At 43.3% G+C, this 20,689-nt stretch overlaps 1 protein-coding gene across 1 annotated transcript in view; it reads right to left on the bottom strand.

Moving 5' to 3' along the window:
• Positions 1 to 7,598: 7,598 nt before the first annotated feature.
• LOC124776099 (farnesol dehydrogenase-like) overlaps positions 7,599 to 20,689 on the bottom strand; it is a 54,968-nt gene continuing 41,877 nt past the window's right edge. The window contains exon 6 of the mRNA XM_047250940.1: positions 7,599 to 7,640. Coding sequence (XP_047106896.1) covers positions 7,599 to 7,640 — 42 coding nt within the window. The remainder of the gene's footprint in view (positions 7,641 to 20,689) is intronic.

Genomic DNA, 20,689 nt, shown 5'->3' with positions numbered 1-20,689 from the left:
TTTTAATTATTTTGACCTCTCGCAAATTTTCTGGGTGTTGCGTGTATCAGGGTGATAGAATACAGTGTGAGGTGGAGGGGTGCTCATTACATGTGGCTTAGCGGTGCATTAGAATACCGAAAGATTCAAAAATCAACAATAGATTTATTACTTGACCAAAGACGAATCATTTTTATATACATCTCCGAAAGGAATTCATGAGGCTCAGGAAATACATCATCTTTGTCCATGAGGAGATTGATTACAGAGTACAAATACTTACAGTTCCAGTCATGAAGACTGGTGCAAATAATTTGAAAGGGTAATTGCAGGTACGATTATTAGCGCGGTATGGCTTTTTGGATTACGGGAGGCTGCTCCAAGGAAGAGGCAGAAAGCACTGAAAACACTGGTGTACGGTTCTTTATAGAAAACTACAGAAACTCCTCAACAACCAATTCCTATTCTAGGTACCAGAGAACAACTAAGAGTGTCAGGAACGTGCACCCCGCAGGTTGGGGCAATTCCACGGTTAACACTCGAACCATGTTTGTCTGTCCTTTTCTAGTGTACTGCTGCGCCGTATGGGATCCTTACCATGTAGCACTGACGAGGGATACCGGCAAAGTTAACAGAAGAGCGGCTCGTTTTGCATTATCACCTAATGGGGATGAGAGTGTCAAGGATAGGATATGCGAGTCTGGTTCGAAATCACCTTTCCGTTGCAATGAGATCCAGTCACAAATTTTTGATTGCTAAATTTCCATCCTGAACGGCAAAATATTTTGTTCACTACCACCTATACAGATAAAGGTGACAACCATGATAAAATAAGAGAAACCAGATCTCGCACGGAAAGATTTAGGTATTCACCTTCACAACGTGATAAATATTGTGAAAGTGGTACTATGCATCTTCTGCCAACACTTAAGTGCAATGTGCGGAGTAATCGAGTACCTGCAGGTGTAGCTGTGTACTGGCGATCAATGTTTATAACAATAGACACTTAGTCACTGTACGCACTCCGTACGCTACTGTTTGTCTTTCTAAACATTAGTTTTACAACGTATTCCTTTCGGAGTGGGACCACTTTCATCTTCGACATTTTACCAGTATGGATGTAAGTTTCAATTAGACACACGTTTTTATACCTAGGATACGGAGTAGCTGCATAGTTCAGTGAAATTTCCAGGACGAAAGTAACGTACGCCAACCGTCTGCAAATCGTGCAAAAAGTTTTTTTTTCCTTGTCTTGTCATACTGTAGCTGTTTCGTTATCGTTTTTTCTGTGGCGGAGATTGGGAACCACCCCAGCATTTTCCAAACAGAGCGTTAAAAAAACGCCAAAAACCACACGCAGGCTGGCCGGAGCATCAGAACAACGGTCATTCATCCACTGCGGTGTGAGTTTTTATTTATTTATTTTTTTAGCGGGGAGGAGTCTTTCACCTCCGTTTCCTTTAGCTCACCTCTAGTTGCCTTCTCGTTCTAGCTTCTGTGCCATTTTATTATGGGTACTTCTTGTTATGTGACAAGACTTCTTTATTTCATCTTGTTTCTTAAAAATCATAGTTTTTCGGAAGTAAAGCAGAAAATAATTGATTAACAAATTGTCTGATGTGATAATTTATTTTTTATCAAATGCTATTTTTTATATTTTGCTTAAATTAAAGATCTTCTTAATAGTAAATTAACTCGTGAGGGAAGTTGTTCATATGGTGAAAATGGAAGGAAAAACAGTAGTAAAATAATAAAGACTTTCGATGACTATAGACTCGTTTACTCTTAAAATTTAAAGTAATCTGGCCTTCTTCTGAAATTCTTTTATGTCTGTGTCACTTTCTGTTCTATAAAAAACATAAAGCATTCTGATATTCTGCGTTAACTCCAATGACTTACCTTCTGTAGAAACTGAAATTCTTACTTCTTGTTAAAAATAATTCTCCTCCGTTGTAGCAATTATTTCGTATTGTATCACTGTTGTACACCCATCTTGCAGATTTATATAACAAATTTCATAATTTTGATAGCTCATTCCCACCACTAGGTCAGCAAACAAGGGTGTGCGTTTAGTTAGGTCGAGTTCAAGACGAAACTTTGTTCTGGGACCGTGCTGTTCAATATGATCTTTTTCATTACTTATGAAGCATGCTGATAGTTACCGCAAGTTTTTAATGTGTGGTTGATAGCCCCCAATACTCATTACGGGTTGTATCCGTTTTTCTAACTTCCATTTGTATAGATCCTATTCCATTTTAGACAGGGAGCGGATAAAAATGTATCAAAAATTAACTCCTAATTGCAAGAACTTTTCTATAACTGAGCAACTTCAGTTTTATGCTTTCTTTAAAACTTCCTCAGGAATGTTAAAAACTCGCAAATTCATCAGGTTGCCTTCGACTAGACTAACTGTAATTTTAAGACAGAGTCTGTTGTTAAAGTTACCAGTGCACTCACAGATTACTAGCTCTTACATTAACGTAGAGCTAAGATTGAAATAGTAGGCTGTTTCGTTAGTATTAGTTTAGACACTATCTGCTTATCTCTTCTTAAGCAGGTATTACACAACACACGTGTCGTATACTAGTCTGCAATGCCGCCCCAAGTGTGCAAGTCTGGAACTGCCAACTTGTGAATTAAACTGTCCGAGCAGGTCCATATTTCTTATACTGCTGTCAAGCATAAATTTGGTGATTTGTCTGGATAGCAAAGAAGGAAATGCCACAGTCTTTGGTTCGTTGGTTGGTTGCCTTGGGGTTGTTGTTGTTGTTGTTGTGGTCTTCAGTCCTGAGACTGGTTTGATGCAGCTCTCCATGCTACTCTATCCTGTGCAAGCTTTTTCATCTCCCAGTACCTACTGCAACCTACATCCTTCTGAATCTGCTTAGTGTATTGATCTCTTGGTCTCCCTCTACGATTTTTACCCTCCACGCTGCCCTCCAATGCTAAATTTGTGATCCCTTGATGCCTCAAAACATGTCCTACCAACCGATCCCTTCTTCTAGTCAAGTTGTGCCACAAACTTCTCTTCTCCCCAATCCTCTTCAATACCTCCTTATTAGTTACGTGATCTACCCACCTTATCTTCAGCATTCTGCTGTAGCACCACATTTCGAAAGCTTCTATTCTCTTCTTGTCCAAAATGGTTATCGTCCATGTTTCACTTCCATACATGGCTACACTCCATACAAATACTTTCAGAAACGACTTCCTGACACTTAAATCTATACTCGATGTTAACAAATTTCTCTTCTTGAGAAACGATTTCCTTGCCATTGCCAGTCTACATTTTATATCCTCTCTACTTCGACCATCATCAGTTATTTTACTCCCTAAATAGCAAAACTCCTTTACTACTTTAAGTGTCTCATTTCCTAATCTAATCCCCTCAGCATCACCCGACTTAATTAGACTACATTCCATTATCTTAGTTTTGCTTTTGTTGATCTTCGTCGTATATCCTCCTTTCAAGACACTGTCCATTCCGTTCAACTGCTCTTGCAAGTCCTTTGCTGTCTCTGACAGAATTACAATGTCATCGGCGAACCTCAATGTTTTTATTTCTTCTCCATGGATTTTAATACCTACTCCGAATTTTTCTTTTGTTTCCTTTACTGCTTGCTCAATATACAGATTGAATAACATCGGGGAGAGGCTACAACCCTGTCTCACTCCTTTCCCAACCACTGCTTCCCCTTCATGCCCCTCGACTCTTATAACTGCCATCTGGTTTCTGTACAATTTGTAAATAGCCTTTCGCTCCCTGTATTTTACCCCTGCCATCTTCAGAATTTGAAAGAGAGTATTCCAGTTAACGTTGTCAAAAGCTTTCTCTAAGTCTAAGAAAAAGCAATCCTACGTTTCTAGCATTTGTAATCTTTCTTCTAAGATAAGTCGTAAGGTTAGTATTGCCTCACGTGTTCCAACATTTCTACGGAATCCAAACTGATCTTCCCCGAGATCCGCTTCTACCAGTTTTTCCATTCGTCTGTAAAGAATTCGCGTTACTATTTTGCAGCTGTGACTTATTAAACTGATAGTTCGGTAATTTTCACATCTGTCAACACCTGCTTTCTTTGGGATTGGAATTATTATATTCTTCTTGAAGTCTGTGGGTATTTCGCCTGTCTCATACATCTTGCTCATCAGATGGCCTTGGGAGAGCCAGTCATGTCAAAACTCTACCATCAGTAGTTCTAATGGAATGTTGTCTACTCCCGGGGCCTTGTTTCGGCTCAGGTCTTTCAGTGCTCTGTCAAACTTTTCACGCAGTATCGTATCTCCCATTTCATCTTCATCTACATCCTCTTCCATTTCCATAATACTGTCCTCAAGTACATCGCCCTTGTATAAACCCTCTATATACTCCTTCCACCTTTCTGCTTTCCCTTCTTTGCTTAGAACTGGGTTGCCATCTGAGCTCTTGATATTCATACAAGTGGTTCTCTTCTCGCCAAAGGTCTCTTTAATTTTCCTGTAGGCAGTATCTATCTTACCCCTATTGAGACAAGCCTCTACATCCTTACATTTGTCCTCTAGCCATTCCTGCTTAGCCATTTTGCACTTCCTGTCGATCTCATTTTTGAGACGTTTGTATTCCTTTTTGCCTGCTTCATTTACTGCATTTTTGTGTTTTCTCCTTTCATCAATTAAATTCAATATTTCTTCTGTTGCCCAAGGATTTCTATTAGACCTCGTCTTTTTACCTACTTGATCCTCTGCTGCCTTCACTACTTCATCCCTCAAAGCTACCCATTCTTCTTCTACTGTATTTCTTTCCCCCATTCCTGTCAATTGTTCCCTTATGCTCTCCCTAAAACTCTGTACAACCTCTGGTTCTTTCAGTTTATCCAGGTCCCATATCCTTAAATTCCCGCCTTTTTGCAGTTTCTTCAGTTTCAATTTGCAGTTCATAACCAAAAGATGTGGTCAGAATCCACATCTGCCCCTGGAAATGTCTTACAATTTAAAACCCGGTTCCTAAATCTCTGTCTTACCATAATGTAATCTATCTGATACCTTTTAGTATCTCCAGGATTCTTCCAGGTATACAACCTTCTTTCATGATTCTTGAACCAAGTGTTAGCTATGATTAAGTTATGCTCTGTGCAAAATTCTACAAGGCGGCTTCCTCTTTCATTGCCTCCCCCCCCCAATCCATATTCACCTACTATGTTTCCTTCTCTCCCTTTTCCTACTCTCGAATTCCAGTCACCCATGACTATTAAATTTTCGTCTCCCTTCACTACCTGAATAATTTCTTTTATCTCGTCATACATTTCATCAATTTCTTCATCATCTGCAGAGCTAGTTGGCATATAAACTTGTACTACGGTAGTAGGCATGGGCTTTGTGTGTATCTTGGCCACAATAATGCGTTCACTATGCTGTTTGTAGTAGCTTACCCGCATTCCTATTTTCCTATTCATTATTAAACCTACTCCTGCATTACCCCTATTTGATTTTGTATTTATAACCCTGTAATCACCTGACCAAAAGTCTTGTTCCTCCTGCCACCGAACTTCACTAATTCCCACTATTTTAACTTTAACCTATCCATTTGCCTTTTTAAATGTTCTAATCTACCTGCCGGATTAAGGGATCTGACATTCCACGCTCCGATCCGTAGAATGCCAGTTATCTTTCTCCTGATAACGACGTCCTCTTGAGTAGTCCCCGCCCGGAGATCCGAATGGGGGACTATTTTACCTCCGGAATATTTTACACAAGAGGACGCCATCAGCATTTAATCATACAGTAAAGCTGCATGTCTTCGGGAAAAATTACGGCTGTAGTTTTCCCTTGCTTTCAGCCGTTCGCAGTACCAGCACAGCAAGGCCGTTTTGGTTAATGTACATGGCCAGATCAGTCAATCATCCAGACTGTTGCCCCTGCAACTACTGAAAAGGCTGCTGCCCCTCTTCAGGAACCACATGTTTGTCTGGCCTCTCAACAGATACCCCTCCGTTGTGGTTGCACCTACGGTACGGCCATCTGTATCGCTGAGGCACGCAAGCCTCCCCACCAGCGGCAAAGTCCATGGTTCATGAGGGGGTATGAAGGGACAAACTACAGCTTCGTCAGCCCCACAGTCTTTGGCCAAGGAGGACAGTACTTCTGACGAAATGGCTCTGAGCACTATGGGACTTAACATCTGAGGTCATCAGTCGCCTAGAACGTAGAACTACTTAAACGTAACTAACCAAAGGACATCACACACATCCATGCCCGAGGCAGGATTCGAAACTGCGACCATAGCGGTCGCACGGTTCCAGACTGAAGTGCCTAGAACCGCTCGACCACACCGGCCGACGTACCTCTGAAGATCCAAGGACTGCGAATTAACTGTCGTCTGCTCTGAAAAGTGGATCATTGCGTGGGAAAGCGGAAATGAATACGGAACTGCTGTTGCCACTGACATCCGAGGTGAGCATCGATTGCAGCTACACGCAAGGTTCCACTGTTAAGGCACTGTGGAGCAGCTCTTAGATCAGAATAGAAGTGGGGGCGACGCAACAGTGTCACATATACCTGTTTATTGTTTAGCAGTTTCATGTAACAGCTGTCCTACAGCGTCCAGAAATGAAAGTTTGCGCTGTATTTAGAAGTTTTGGATACATTCTCACTTACTAATAACAAAACTGGCCTACGTTACCAGATATGCTTTTCCGACAAGGACTTGCTATTTGATGCAAGTCTGATGTCTTTTGACGTATAAATACATTTTTGTACTTGAAAATGGCCTAAGACCGAAATTTGAATTGTATAACAATAAAATAAAAATTATTACGATCAAATGAGGCAGCATCATTCAAAAAATTTACCGTGATTGTGGCTACAGTCAAAATAAAAATAATCGTTTGGCCAATCTGTTGTTGTTTTGCAGACTTGAGACCGTGATGTCGTTTGCAGTTGGTCATGCTTCAACGCAAACATTTAACACATACGGTAAATGTTTATATTCGTAAGAGTATTTTTATGATATAGCAAACGGTTACGATGGCGGTTTCTTCGATCATATAACGATAACTTTTATGGTTATCCATACATGAGAATCACATTGATTACGTAGCAAACGATATTAAATAGAGTGTTCTACGCACGTATAGACGATCGTTTGATGTAAAATATTCTCAACAATAATCAATACATACTTGCGCCCGCTATTTAGTGGTTAGTAATGACTTTCAATAAGGATATGTAAGTTAGCATTTAGCATCACTTTTTGATAAGTAGTCGGTTACTGGTTCACTTGTCAGTAAACTACCAATCACGCACAAGAACGTGCACACACGTGAACACTTTTAGTATGGTTTGTTAAATTTATAACACGCAGACAGGAGGTTTCAACATGCCGTCTTTATTTGAGAGCTTGATACAACTCGAAAGAACAGCTAAACGATACCTCTTCATGATACCCTTCTATTACAAATGTCTCATTACGTGCAAAGTGCAAGACGATAACTGTCTTAGATATGTTTTATTTACTAGCAATATTTTGCTCCCACTTTCTCATTTTGTTTCTCGAAGCAAATTCCACACAATTATCACGTCAGTTTTACCATATCTTCTGGTTGATGTTCGTATTATGCAGGAGGTGATGAGAAGGCGAGTTCGTTTTATAGTGGACTTGCAGTCGGGATGACCAGCATCTCATAGACCTGCAAATAAAACAAAATAAATTGAAATATTGCTAACAATCATCAACAAAGTAAATTATACAAAAAATTGGTCTGTACTTTCTATTTATGAATTACTGGCCATCACTTCTGACACACACACACACACACACACACACACACACACACACACACACACACACACAGATGTAGAGGGTGGTCCATTGATAATGACCGGGCTAAATATCTCACGAAATAAGCATCAAACGAAAAAACTACAAAGAACGAAACTCGTCTAGCTTGAAGGGGGAAACCAGGTGACACTATGGTTGGCCCGCTAGAAGGCACTGCCATAGGTCAAACGGATGTCAACCGCCTTTTTTTTTAAAAATAGGAACCCCCATTTTTATTACATATTCGTGTAGTACGTAAAGAAATATGAATGTTTTAGTTGGACCACTTTTTCCGCTTAGTGACAGATGTACAGATGGCACTGTAATAGCCACAAACGTATAAGTACGTGGTATCACATAACATTCCGCCATTGCGGACGGTATTTGCTTCGTGATACATTACCCGTGTTAAAATGGACCGTTTACCACTTGCGGGAAAGGTCGATATCGTGTTGATGTGTGGCTATTGTGATCAAAATGCCCAACTGGTGTGTGCTATGTATGCTGCTCGGTATCCTGGACGACATCATCCAAGTGTCCGGACCGTTCGCAGAAATAGTTACGTTATTTAAGGAAACAGGAAGTGTTCACCCACATGTGAAACGTCAACCACGACCTGCAACAAATGATGGTGCTCAAGTAGGTGTTTTAGCTGCTGTCGCGGCTAATCCGTACATCAGTAACAGACAAACTGCGCGAGAATCGGGAATCTCAAAAACGTCGGTGATGAGAATGCTACATCAACATCAATTGCACCTGTACCATATTTCTATGCACCAGGAATTGCATGGCGACGACTTTGAACGTCGTGTACAGTTCTGCCACTGGGAACAATAGAAATTACGGGACGATGACGGTGAATGACGCTTCGTCACTAAATAGAACGCGTGCAAAAAATCTAACAGCGGTAACGTAAACCTGAATAATATGCACTATTGGGCTACGGAAAATCCACGATGGCTGCGACAAGTGGAACATCAGCGACCTTGGCGGATTAATGTATGGTATACATGGTGCGGCATTATGGGAGGAAGGATAATTGGCCCCCATTTTATCGATGGCAATCTAAATGGTGCAATGTGTGCTGATTTCCTACGTAATGTTCTACCGATGTTACTACAAGATGTTTTCCTGAATGACAGAATGGCGATGTAGTTCCAGCATGATGGATGTCCGGCACATAGCTCGCGTGCGGTTGAAGCGGTATTGAGTAGCATGTTTCGTGACAGGTGGATTGGTCGTCGAGGCACAGTACCATGGCCCGCACGTTCACCCGATCTGACGTCCCAGGATTTCTTGCTGTGGGGAAAGTTGAAGGATATTTGTCATCGTGATCCACCGACAACGCCTGACAACATGCGTCAGCGCATTGTCAGTGCATGTGCGAACATTACGGAAGGCGAACTACTCGCTGTTGAGAGGAATGTCGTTACACGTATTGCCAAATGCATTGAGGTTGACGGACATCATTTTGAGCATTTATTGAATTAATGTGGTATTTACAGGTAATCACGCTATACCAGCATTCGTTCTCAGAAATGATAAGTTCACAAAGGTACATGTATCACATTGGAACAACCGAAATAAAATGTCAAACGTACCTACGTTCTGTATTTTAATTTAAACAACCTACCTGTTACCAACTGTTCGTATAAAATTGTGAGCCATATGTTTGTGACTATTACAGCGCCATCTATCACAAAGCGAAAAAAGTAGTCCAACTAAAACATTCATATTTCTTTACGTACTACACGAATATGTAATAAAAAATGGGGGTTACTTCCTGCGAGCCCGCGAGTAATGTGTTGGGTTACGTGCTGTTCACGTTGTGTATCAGTGTCATAGCAGACAATACAAATTGTAGCCTCACCCTTTTCGCAGATGATGCAGTTATCTATAATGAAGTATTCCTCCAAGAAAACGAGTTATTGTCAATAAATCCTTTTATTGTAGAAGTATTGCAATATAGGTAACTGCAGTATCTGCGAAAAGTTTGAGGTTACAATTAACATTGCCTGCTAGGTCACTGATGCACAACAAGGGTACTACCACATTACTCCAGGGTATGCAGGAATTAACTTCTACATCTGTTTAGTCAATAAATCGTTTTCTTGGAGGTAATTCACAATGATCGAAAACAGTATGTGTTCCAAACCCCTACTACAAATCGACGTTAGTGATATGTATCTGTAATTCAGCTGGTTACTCCTATTTCCTTTCTTGAGCATTGGTGTGATCTGTGCAGGTTTTCAGACTTCAAGTAGGGATCTTTGATCGAGCGAGCAGTTTCTTTGATTGCTAAATATGGAGCTATTGTATCAGTATATTCTGACAGCAACCTGCCTGATATAAAATTCAGACCGAATGTCTTTCCTTTATTGATACACCATGCTGAAGGTATCTACACTACTGGCCACAAAATTTGCTACACCAAGAAGAAATGAAGATGGTAAACGGGTATTCATTGGACAAATATATTATACTAGAACTGACATGTGATTACATTTGGGCGCATACATCCTGAGAAATCAGTACCCAGAACAACCACCTCTGGCCGTGATAACGGCCTTGATACGCCTGGGCATTGAATCAAACAGAGCTTGGATGGCGCGTACAGGTACAGTTGCCCATGCAGCTTCAACACGATACCACAGTTCATCAACAGTAGTGACTGGAGTATTGCGACGAGCCAGTTGCTCGGCCACCATTGACCAGACGTTTTCAATTGGTGAGAGATCTGGAGAATGTGCTGGCCAGGGCAGCAGTCGAACATTTTCTGTATCTAGAAAGACCCGTACAGGACCTGCAACATGCGGTCGTGCATTATCCTGCTGAAATGTAGGGTTTCCCAGGGATCGAATGAAGGGTAGAGGCACGGGTCGTAACAAATCGAAAATGTAACGTACACTGTCAAAGTGCCGTCAATGCGAACAAGAGGTGACCGAGATGTGTAACCAATGGCACCCCATACCATCATGCGTGTGATACGCCAGTATGGCGATGACGTATACATGCTTCCAATGTGTGTTCACCTCAGTGTCGCCCAACACGGTTGCGACCATCATTATGCTGTAAACAGAACCTAGATTCATCAAAAAAATGGCGTTTTGCCATTCGTGCACCCAGGTTCGTCGTTGAGTACACCATCGCGGGCGCTCCTGTCTGTGATGCAGCGTCAAGGGTAACCTTAACCATGGTCTCCGAGCTGATAGTCCATGCTACTGCAAACATCGTCGAACTGTCTGTGCAGATGGTTGTTGTCTTGCAGACGTCCCCATCTGCTGACTCAGGGATCGAGACGTGGCTGCACGATCCGTTACAGCCATGCGGATAAGATGCCTGTCATCTAGACTGTTCGTTATACGAGGCCGTTGGCATCCAGCACGGCGTTCCGTATTACCCTCCTGAACCTACCGATTCCATATTCTGCTAACAGTCATTGGATCTCGACCAACGCGAGAAGCTATGTCGCGATACGATAAACCGCAATCGCGATAGGCTACAATCCGACCTTTATCAAAGTTGAAAACGTGATGGTATGCATTTCTCCTCGTTACACGAGGTATCGCAACAACGTTTCACCAGGCAACGCCGGTCAACTGCTGTTTGTATATGAGAAATCGGTTGGAAACTTTCCTCATGTCAGCACGTTGTAGGTATCGCCACCGGCACCAGCCTTGTGTAAATGCTCTGAAAAGCTAATCGTTTGCATATCACTGCATCTTCTTCCTGTCGGTTAAATTTTCGCGTCTGTAGCACGTCATATGCGTGGTGTAGCAATTTTAATGGCCAGTAGTGTACTTCTAAGTTATTCTTCATTTTAATTCTAGGACATTTACTTCGTCCTCTTTGGTGATGGAATCTCGGAAAACTGTGAAGTAAAGTCACCTTAGTGGCTCTGTCATCGGTAATATTAACATTGCTGTTGCACAGTGAAGGTGTTGTTTGTCCCTTGCCGTGGTTGTACTTTAGTTACGACTCTATCAATGTTCTGTCAGTTTTAGAGGCAGTGTTTCATTGTGGCAGCTATTAAAGGCATCTCTTACTAAAATCAACGCTAGGTTTCGAGCTGTAGTAAAACATCACTGCACTACAGAACTGTTTGTGATCGTGTTCCTAAGTTACTGCTATGTTAGTGATAATTTATGAACAGTGACAAGAGGGCCACGGAAATGGATACACCGCAACGCATCACAACGAGACCGCCACGCCAGAAGAACAAAGATGTCCAGAGCATTTACGAAAAGACCATGTAGTGTCAGTATGACCTTATTGTAAAGTTGTTATTGTAGTGCCATTTAGCCTGAAGGTGATGTTTAACCCTCGTAACATGTCGCTAAATAAATAAGTAATACAATAGTCGACAAAATTTGTGACTGGTAGCGGTAATTAAAAAAAAAGCCTTTCCATATTAAGTGACAGGTTTGCTTGACCCATTGTAGACCAGAACTGGCAAACGCCTGAACGTAGACGCTCAATAACCCTTGAAATCCTACTTACAAGGAAAACGTGTCTGGTCGTTATAACCGGTTTCGTCCGCATTTATAGTATATGTAATGTTTGGCCAGAGATGAAAGTGACACAAGTGGGAGCTCCAGACGGACAAAAGTCTGGAAAAAAAAAATCCAAGTAAGGGCAAGCAGGACTCACGCGCTGAGGGTTCCGTACAAATTTAATTATGTCGGCCTACCTACAGGGTGTTTCAGGAAGAGCGTGCAAAAAATTATCAGGACATAGAGGATGCTCTACTGAACAATTTGACGTAGGGAACCTGGGGTCTTAGCATCAGCTTAAGGAGATAATGGGAATAAAATAATGTCTATTTTTTATGTACGTTAGTTATAGTTAACTGCAGATACCATTATTAACACAATGAATCTACACACATCAAAAAAAGTTTTGCATCACTTCGGTTCCGAGAGTTCCGGAAACTGTACAGAAAATTGGAATAGAGATCAACATAAACATCGTTCCCGCCCTTTTTATTGCTCATGAAAACCACACATTACATGTTGTACCACCATACAGCGAGGCCTTCAGAGGTGGTGGTCCAGTTTGCTGTACACACCGGTACCTTAAATACCCATAGCACGTCCCCTTACTTACATTCCTCGTGGCATACTATTCACAAGTTCATCAAGGCATTATTGGTCCAGATTGTCCCACTCCTCAGCGGCGATTCGGCGTAGATCCCTCAGAGTGGTTGGTGGGTAACGTCGCCCATAAACAGCCATTTTCAATTTATCCTAGGCATGTTCGATAGGGTTCATGTCTGAAAAACATGCTGGCCACTCTAGTCGAGCGATGGCGTTACCCTGAAAGAAGTCATTCACAAGATGTGCACGATGGGGGAGCGAATTGTTGCCCATGAAGACGAATGCCTCACCAATATGCTGCCGATATGGTTGAACTATCGGTCGGAGGATGGCATTCACGTATCGTACAGCCGTTACGGCGCCTTCCATGACCACCAGCGGCGTACGCCGGCCCTACATAATGCCACCCTAAAACAGTAGGGAACCTCCACCTTGCTTCACTCGTGTGTCTAAGGCGTTCAGCCTGACCGGGTTGCCGCCAAACACGTCTATGGCGACTGTCTGTCTGAAGTCATATGGGAGACTCATCGGTGAAGAGAAGGTGATGCCAATCCCGCACGGTCTATTCGGCATGTTGTTGGGCCCATCTGTACCGCGCTGCATGGTGTCGTGGTTGCAAAGGTGAACCTCACCATGGACGTCTGGAGTGAAGTTGCGCATCGTGAAGCCTATCGCGCACAGTTTGAGTCGTAACACGACGTCCTGTGGCTGCACGAAAAGCATTATTCAGCATGGTGGCGTCGCTCTCAGAGTTCCTCCTATCCAAAATCCGTAGGCAGCGGTCATCCACTGCAGTAGTAGCCCTTGGGCGGCCTGAGCGAGGTATGTCATCTACCGTTCCTGTCTCTCTGTATGTCCTCCATGTCCGAAACGCCTGGAGAGCCCTTCTTGGCACAAAGTAACAATGCGGACGCGATCGAACTGCGGTATTGATCATCTACGCAGGGTTGAACGACAGACAACATGTGCCGTGTACCTCCTTTTTGGTGGAATGACTAGAATTGATTGGTTTTCGTATCCCCTCCTTCTAATAGGCACTGCTCATGCGTGGTTGTTTACATCTTTGGGCGGATTTACTGACATCTCTGAACAGTCAAAGGAACTATGTCTGATACAATATCCACAGTCATCGCCTATCTTCAGGAATTCTGGGAACCGGGTGATGTAAAACTGTTTTTGATGTGTGTACCATTTGTACTCTGTCTCCCTAAATAAGCTGAAACTGACAGCCATCAACCTCAATGCAACTATGACATCGGCGAACAAGATTCTGGCGCAGCCTAACAAACATCCCTGGTCTGTTTAGAATCATATCACAGGTAGCTACAATTCTGGCAGTTAATTCCTTCCCCGTACCCACTGGGGTCTCACAGACAAATGACATTAGATATCCCCATAAGAAATAAGCAAGGGGATTCAGGTTAGGTGCCCTCTCAGGCCATCGGACAGGACCTCCCCTTCCAATCCAGCGACCAGAAAATGCAGCACTGATATGGTTGCGGACACCCACGTTGAAGCAAGGCGATGCACCGTCATGTGGTATCAACATCCTCTCACGAACAGCCAAGGGTACGTTCTCCAACAACTCAGGTAGAACTCTTTGCACAAACCTCTAGTACAGGTGGCCATTCACACGGCCAGATTGTCGCCTGCAATGCCGGTCCGGATGTTCACACCAAACCTTCTTGATTGTGTGACCCTACTACAGCGTGGACGTTTCCCTCATCCTACACATGATTGTTCCTGCTGTTCGAAACACCATCATGGTCGCATGAGGTCTCGTCAGTAAACAGCACGATTTGGAGGAAATCTGGTCGATCAATCCACTGTTGGTGCATCCACTGACACAACGCGACCCTTAGTGCATGGATCCGTTGTGGGTTATGTGGGTGTAATTGCTGTTCGTGGAGTGCTCGGCAGACGCCAGTAGGTGCGTCGCCCATTTGGCGTGCAATAGGACGAGTACTTGTAGCGGAGTCCGCTGTAACACGTTTCAGCACCTCCGCTTCAAAATCGGGTGTGCGAGTGGTCCTCTTGTTGCCAGGTCCCTCGTTTCTTCTTTTCAATGAACCAGTCTCCCGCATTTGTCGATCGAGAGATGCCTGTTAAGGAACCTTTCCCTGCACAGCCTTTCAGCAGCTAAATCATTGCAAAATACTTCCCCATACACAGAAAGTGCATGTCAGTGAGTTCTGCGAAACTGTACCGGTACTGCTCCATCATGTTGTACGAGGTGCATTCATGTTCTAAGGCCTCCGATTTTTTTTCTCTGGACTGGAAAGAGATAGAAACATGCGCATTGATTTAAAATGAGGCCGCGTTCATTGTCAATACGTCCCAGAGATAAGAGCACCGTACGGCAGATGGAATTTTACCGCCAGCGCAGAGAATGAGAACTGTGTTTTCTGAATTTGCGTGGTGTGAAACCAATTGAGATTCATCGACAGTTGAAGGGGACATGTGGTGATGGAGTTATGGATGTGTCGAAAGTGCGTTCGTGGGTGCGACAGTTTAATGAAGGCAGAACATCGTGTGACAACAAACCGAAACACCCTCGGGCTCGCACAAGCCGGTCTGACGACATGATCAAGAAAGTGGAGAGAATTGTTTTGGGGGATCGCCGAATGACTGTTGAACAGATCGCCTCCAGGGTTGGCATTTCTGTGGGTTCTGTGCACACAATCCTGCATGACGACCTGAAAATGCGAAACGTGTCATCCAGGTGGGTGTCACGAATGCTGACGGACGACCACATGGCTGCCCGTGTGGCATGTTGCCAAGCAATGTTGACATGTAACGACAGCATGAATGGGACTTTCTTTTCGTCGGTTGTGACAATGGATGAGATGTGGATGCCATTTTTCAATCCAGAAACAAAGCGCCAGTCAGCTCAGTGGAAGCACACAGATTCACCGCCACCAGTGCTGAAAAAATGATGGTGTCCATGTTCTGGGACAGCGAGGGCTTAATCCTTACCCATTGCGTTCCAAAGGGCACTACGGTAACAGGTGCATCCTACGAAAATGTTTTGAAGAACAAATTCCTTCCTGCACTGCAACAAAAACGTCCGGGAAGGTCTGCGCGTGTGCTGTTTCACCAAGACAACGCACCCGCACATCGAGCTAACGCTATGCAACAGTTTCTTCGTGGTAAGAACTTTGAAGTGATTCCTCATGCTCCCTACTCACCTGACCTGGCTCCTAGTGACTTTTGGCTTTTTCCAACAATGAAAGACACTCTCCGTGGCCGCACATTCACCAGCCGTGCTGCTATTGCCTCAGCGATTTTCCAGTGGTCAAAACAGACTCCTAAAGAAGCCTTCCCCGCTACCGTGGAATCATGGCGTCAGCGTTGTGAAAAATGTGTACGTCTGCAGGGCGATTACGTCGAGAAGTAACGCCAGTTTAATCGATTTCGGGTGAGTAGTTAATTAGAAAAAAAATCGGAGGCCTTAGAACTTGAATGCACCTCGTAACGTACGTCCCTGAATAGCACTGGGTAATGAATGGGTACGTCGATGAGTCATAGAACGTTCCATCATGATACAATGTAAATACGATACAACAGAGCCACCTTATGGACAAGTAAGGTAAACAAAACCTGTATCACGACTTCCTAGTATTCAGGCTCGTCCTCCTTGTTTCCTTTCGGAAATAAAGAATGTACATCTAAACAAACAGCATAGTACCGCGTAAACTTGTACGCACGTTAGTTGCAAATAAGCTAGAAAACAGTAAATCTGGACAAAACGGCAGACAAGTTTACTTCAGTATCTCCGTAAAATGGTTTCTCCCATCCCAGGTTCCCTACCTCAAATTATTCAGTGGTGCATTCTCTATGTCCTGTTACATTTTTGCACGCTCTTACGGGAACATCCTGTAGACAGTTCATCCATTCCGGGAATCGAGAATTTCGGCGATTTTTGCCTGTTACCGATATCGATACAGGCTCGATATACGTTTACCTATTCCTCAACAGGACAGGCAGTCGGAAAACATATGACAAAAGTTTTGTTTTCGTGTGATGTAATTACAAATTAAAAATTGTCGGATTTATTTCCTCACTTCTACTATGAAATATTGCTACACGCCAAATTTCTTGAATGTAGGTCAACGAGAAGTACCCTGTACGGTTCGATTGAGATTGCGAATATATAAATAAGTGACATAAATAGCCTTATCCTCTGATTATGTTGACTCACAAGGATAAATTCCTTAGAACGCCAAGGGACCAGAGACCTTAGCAAGTGATGTCAATTTCAGCTATATACGTCCACTCATTCCTGAGAAAAAGGATTCTTAACAGTCAGGCAGACAGGTGGATAACAAATTATTAAAATATATATTCTTCACGTAATGTAATTATACACTCCTGGAAATGGAAAAAGAACACATTGACACCGGTGTGTCAGACCCACCATACTTGCTCCGGAGACTGCGAGAGGGCTGTACAAGCAATGATCACACGCACGGCACAGCGGACACACCAGGAACCGCGGTGTTGGCCGTCGAATGGCGCTAGCTGCGCAGCATTTGTGCACCGCCGCCGTCAGTGTCAGCCAGTTTGCCGTGGCATACGGAGCTCCATCGCAGTCTTTAACACTGGTAGCATGCCGCGACAGCGTGGACGTGAACCGTATGTGCAGTTGACGGACTTTGAGCGAGGGCGTATAGTGGGCATGCGGGAGGCCGGGTGGACGTACCGCCGAATTGCTCAACACGTGGGGCGTGAGGTCTCCACAGTACATCGATGTTGTCGCCAGTGGTCGGCGGAAGGTGCACGTGCCCGTCGACCTGGGACCGGACCGCAGCGACGCACGGATGCACGCCAAGACCGTAGGATCCTACGCAGTGCCGTAGGGGACCGCACCGCCACTTCCCAGCAAATTAGGGACACTGTTGCTCCTGGGGTATCGGCGAGGACCATTCGCAACCGTCTCCATGAAGCTGGGCTACGGCCCCGCACACCGTTAGGCCGTCTTCCGCTCACGCCCCAACATCGTGCAGCCCGCCTCCAGTGGTGTCGCGACAGGCGTGAATGGAGGGACGAATGGAGACGTGTCGTCTTCAGCGATAAGAGTCGCTACTGCCTTGGTGCCAGTGATGGTCGTATGCGTGTTTGGCGCCGTGCAGGTGAGCGCCACAATCAGGACTGCATACGACCGAGGCACACAGGGCCAACACCCGGCATCATGGTGTGGGGAGCGATCTCCTACACTGGCCGTACACCACTGGTGATCGTCGAGGGGACACTGAATAGTGCACGGTACATCCAAACCGTCATCGAACCCATCGTCCTACCATTCCTAGACCGGCAAGGGAACTTGCTGTTCCAACAGAACAGTGCACGTCCGCATGTATCCCGTGCCACCCAACGTGCTCTACAAGGTGTAAGTCAACTACCCTGGCCGGCAAGATCTCCGGATCTGTCCCCCATTGAGCATGTTTGGGACTGGATGAAGCGTCGTCTCACGCGGTCTGCACGTCCAGCAGGAACGCTGGTCCAACTGAGGCGCCAGGTGGAAATGGCATGGCAAGCCGTTCCACAGGACTACATCCAGCATCTCTACGATCGTCTCCATGGGAGAATAGCAGCCTGCATTGCTGCAAAAGGTGAATATACACTGTACTAGTGCCGACATTGTGCATGCTCTGTTGCCTGTGTCCATGTGCCTGTGGTTCTGTCAGTGTGATCATGTGATGTATCTGACCCCAGGAATGTGTCAATAAAGTTTCCCCTTCCTGGGACAATGAATTTACGGTGTTCTTATTTCAATTTCCAGGAGTGTAGATTAAAAGTTTTCTGATATTTTCCTTTACGTCTACTGAGAAATATTTTTTTTTTCAAATTTAATGATTCTAGGTCAACGGGAAGTACCCTTTAGGTTTTGATGAGTGAATTGGCAACCATCATAATATGTGACATAAATGGCCGTAACTTTTGACTGCATTCACGTGGTAGATCCAATTTTCTTACACCGCCAAGGCCCTGTTGCTCCTAATATGTGTCATGACTTTCAACTTGATGCGTCTATCCGTTCCTAAGAAAAATGGTTTTTAAAAGTCGGACAGACAGAAAGATAGAGAGATCGACGACAAGGTAAGCCTGTAAGAGACAGGTTTGTACAGAACCTTGAAACCGGTATTACTGGCATGGGTATGGTGAGACATGAGCCATTTATGTTAGCGCACGTCCTATGAAGCTATTTTCGTAGTGGAAATTTTCTGGTAATCCGAGAATCGTGGGGTTGAGAGCGTGCGTGGAACCTTCCTTTTTAATCTTCAGGCTCTATTTTACTTGTATTGCAAGTAAAAATGCTTAGTAAACGATATTTATTAATATTTTCATAAAAGATACGAAAATTAAAGGCAAAAATAGAGATCTCAGGGTTTATAATGAATCACTCGCCTATAACATTATCTTTTTTTTATGGAGATAACGGGTACTATGTATACTATCGATTCTTGCATAGGTGAAGATTATCTCAGCTGTTTCATTAAAAGATTTGCTATGATTTTATATACCATGTATTATATTTCCGGCTAAAATCTATAAAAAAAGAAATTAATGTGTTACAGTCGATATGTACTAACAGTTAAACTTACTCTTCTTTTAAAAATATTTGAAATCACGAAATTTCTGGCATACTTAAAATTCATGTTATTAATTGTACAATCTATCTCTAACTACGAAATTTATTTCTAGATTTATTTATAAACTAAAGATATAATTTTGTGAAGATTCTTCTTTTGCAAAGAAAGTTTGTAAGCTCATTTGCTTCGTAAACTCTTTGGAATAATGTGAGAATTGCCGAATGTAAGTGGTGGTGGAAATGCCTCTGATGGAAGCGGACGTTTTCTAAGTTTGTCATCAACAATGTAATTATTGGTTTTATCTTATTGTGGATAATGTAAATTTCAAGAATAATACAGGCAAATCATATATTGTTATTTAATCATCACGAATCTACAAATTCGAAATTTCAGTTGCAAGAATGTACCCCTATACAAGACTTTGAGCTATCGACAACAACAAAGAGACAGTGAAGACACGTAAAAAGTTATTCTTTTGTATATCTTACGCCTCGCAAAGCTTTCAAAATTTATGCAAAGACGGAGAATTTTAATAGTGATGTGTGGGAGGGCAATGTTACAGGTTGCAGTAGCGGAGTGTACTTGGGGTAATTACTTTAATGCCACACGATGGCAATCATTCTTCATATTGAAAAATCTCGCCGAACAATAGTGGATCTGTGAGCCCCCCCCTCCCCCCTCCCCTTCCATGAGATAGTTTACAGGAGAAATTTGTTCTTCTGCACTCAGGACTTAAAATCGAAAGAGAAAGGAAAATTTGCGACTGAAATTTATCTCTTTTATGAAAACAGTAATAAATGAATGAGAGGGAGAAGGTCAGCATCGAGCACAATACCATCTGTTTCTTTTACTACAGATCTAGATTTCAGGCGAGAGCGCAGTGTGTCATATGTAGTAATGTAGTTCACATATATGGGATGAACTGTCAAAAATTATAGGAAATGTCTACAATATTACATCAAAATATTACGCCACGCTGTATAAAACAGTTCAAAATGAACGTAACATCGATATTTTAGAATTTCACTTGAAATATAACGAGGACAGTCACCAGATATAGCCACACCGGATGTTACGCATACGTCAGGACAACGTAGCCGTACTTGAAAATAGAGATCTGCCGAAATAGCTGTCGTAATAGTCCACAAACGTTTTGAGCAGTGATACTGCAGACTTACTTACTTTCCGAAGTCCCGTGATACTTCCGAAAATATGTCGACAATATATCG

The sequence above is a fragment of the Schistocerca piceifrons genome, chromosome 2, assembly GCF_021461385.2.
Source record: "Schistocerca piceifrons isolate TAMUIC-IGC-003096 chromosome 2, iqSchPice1.1, whole genome shotgun sequence".
Classification (NCBI taxonomy): Eukaryota; Metazoa; Arthropoda; class Insecta; order Orthoptera; family Acrididae; genus Schistocerca; species Schistocerca piceifrons.
The sequence above is the reverse complement of the archived record's forward strand: the minus strand, read 5'-3'. Positions and strand labels throughout refer to the sequence as shown.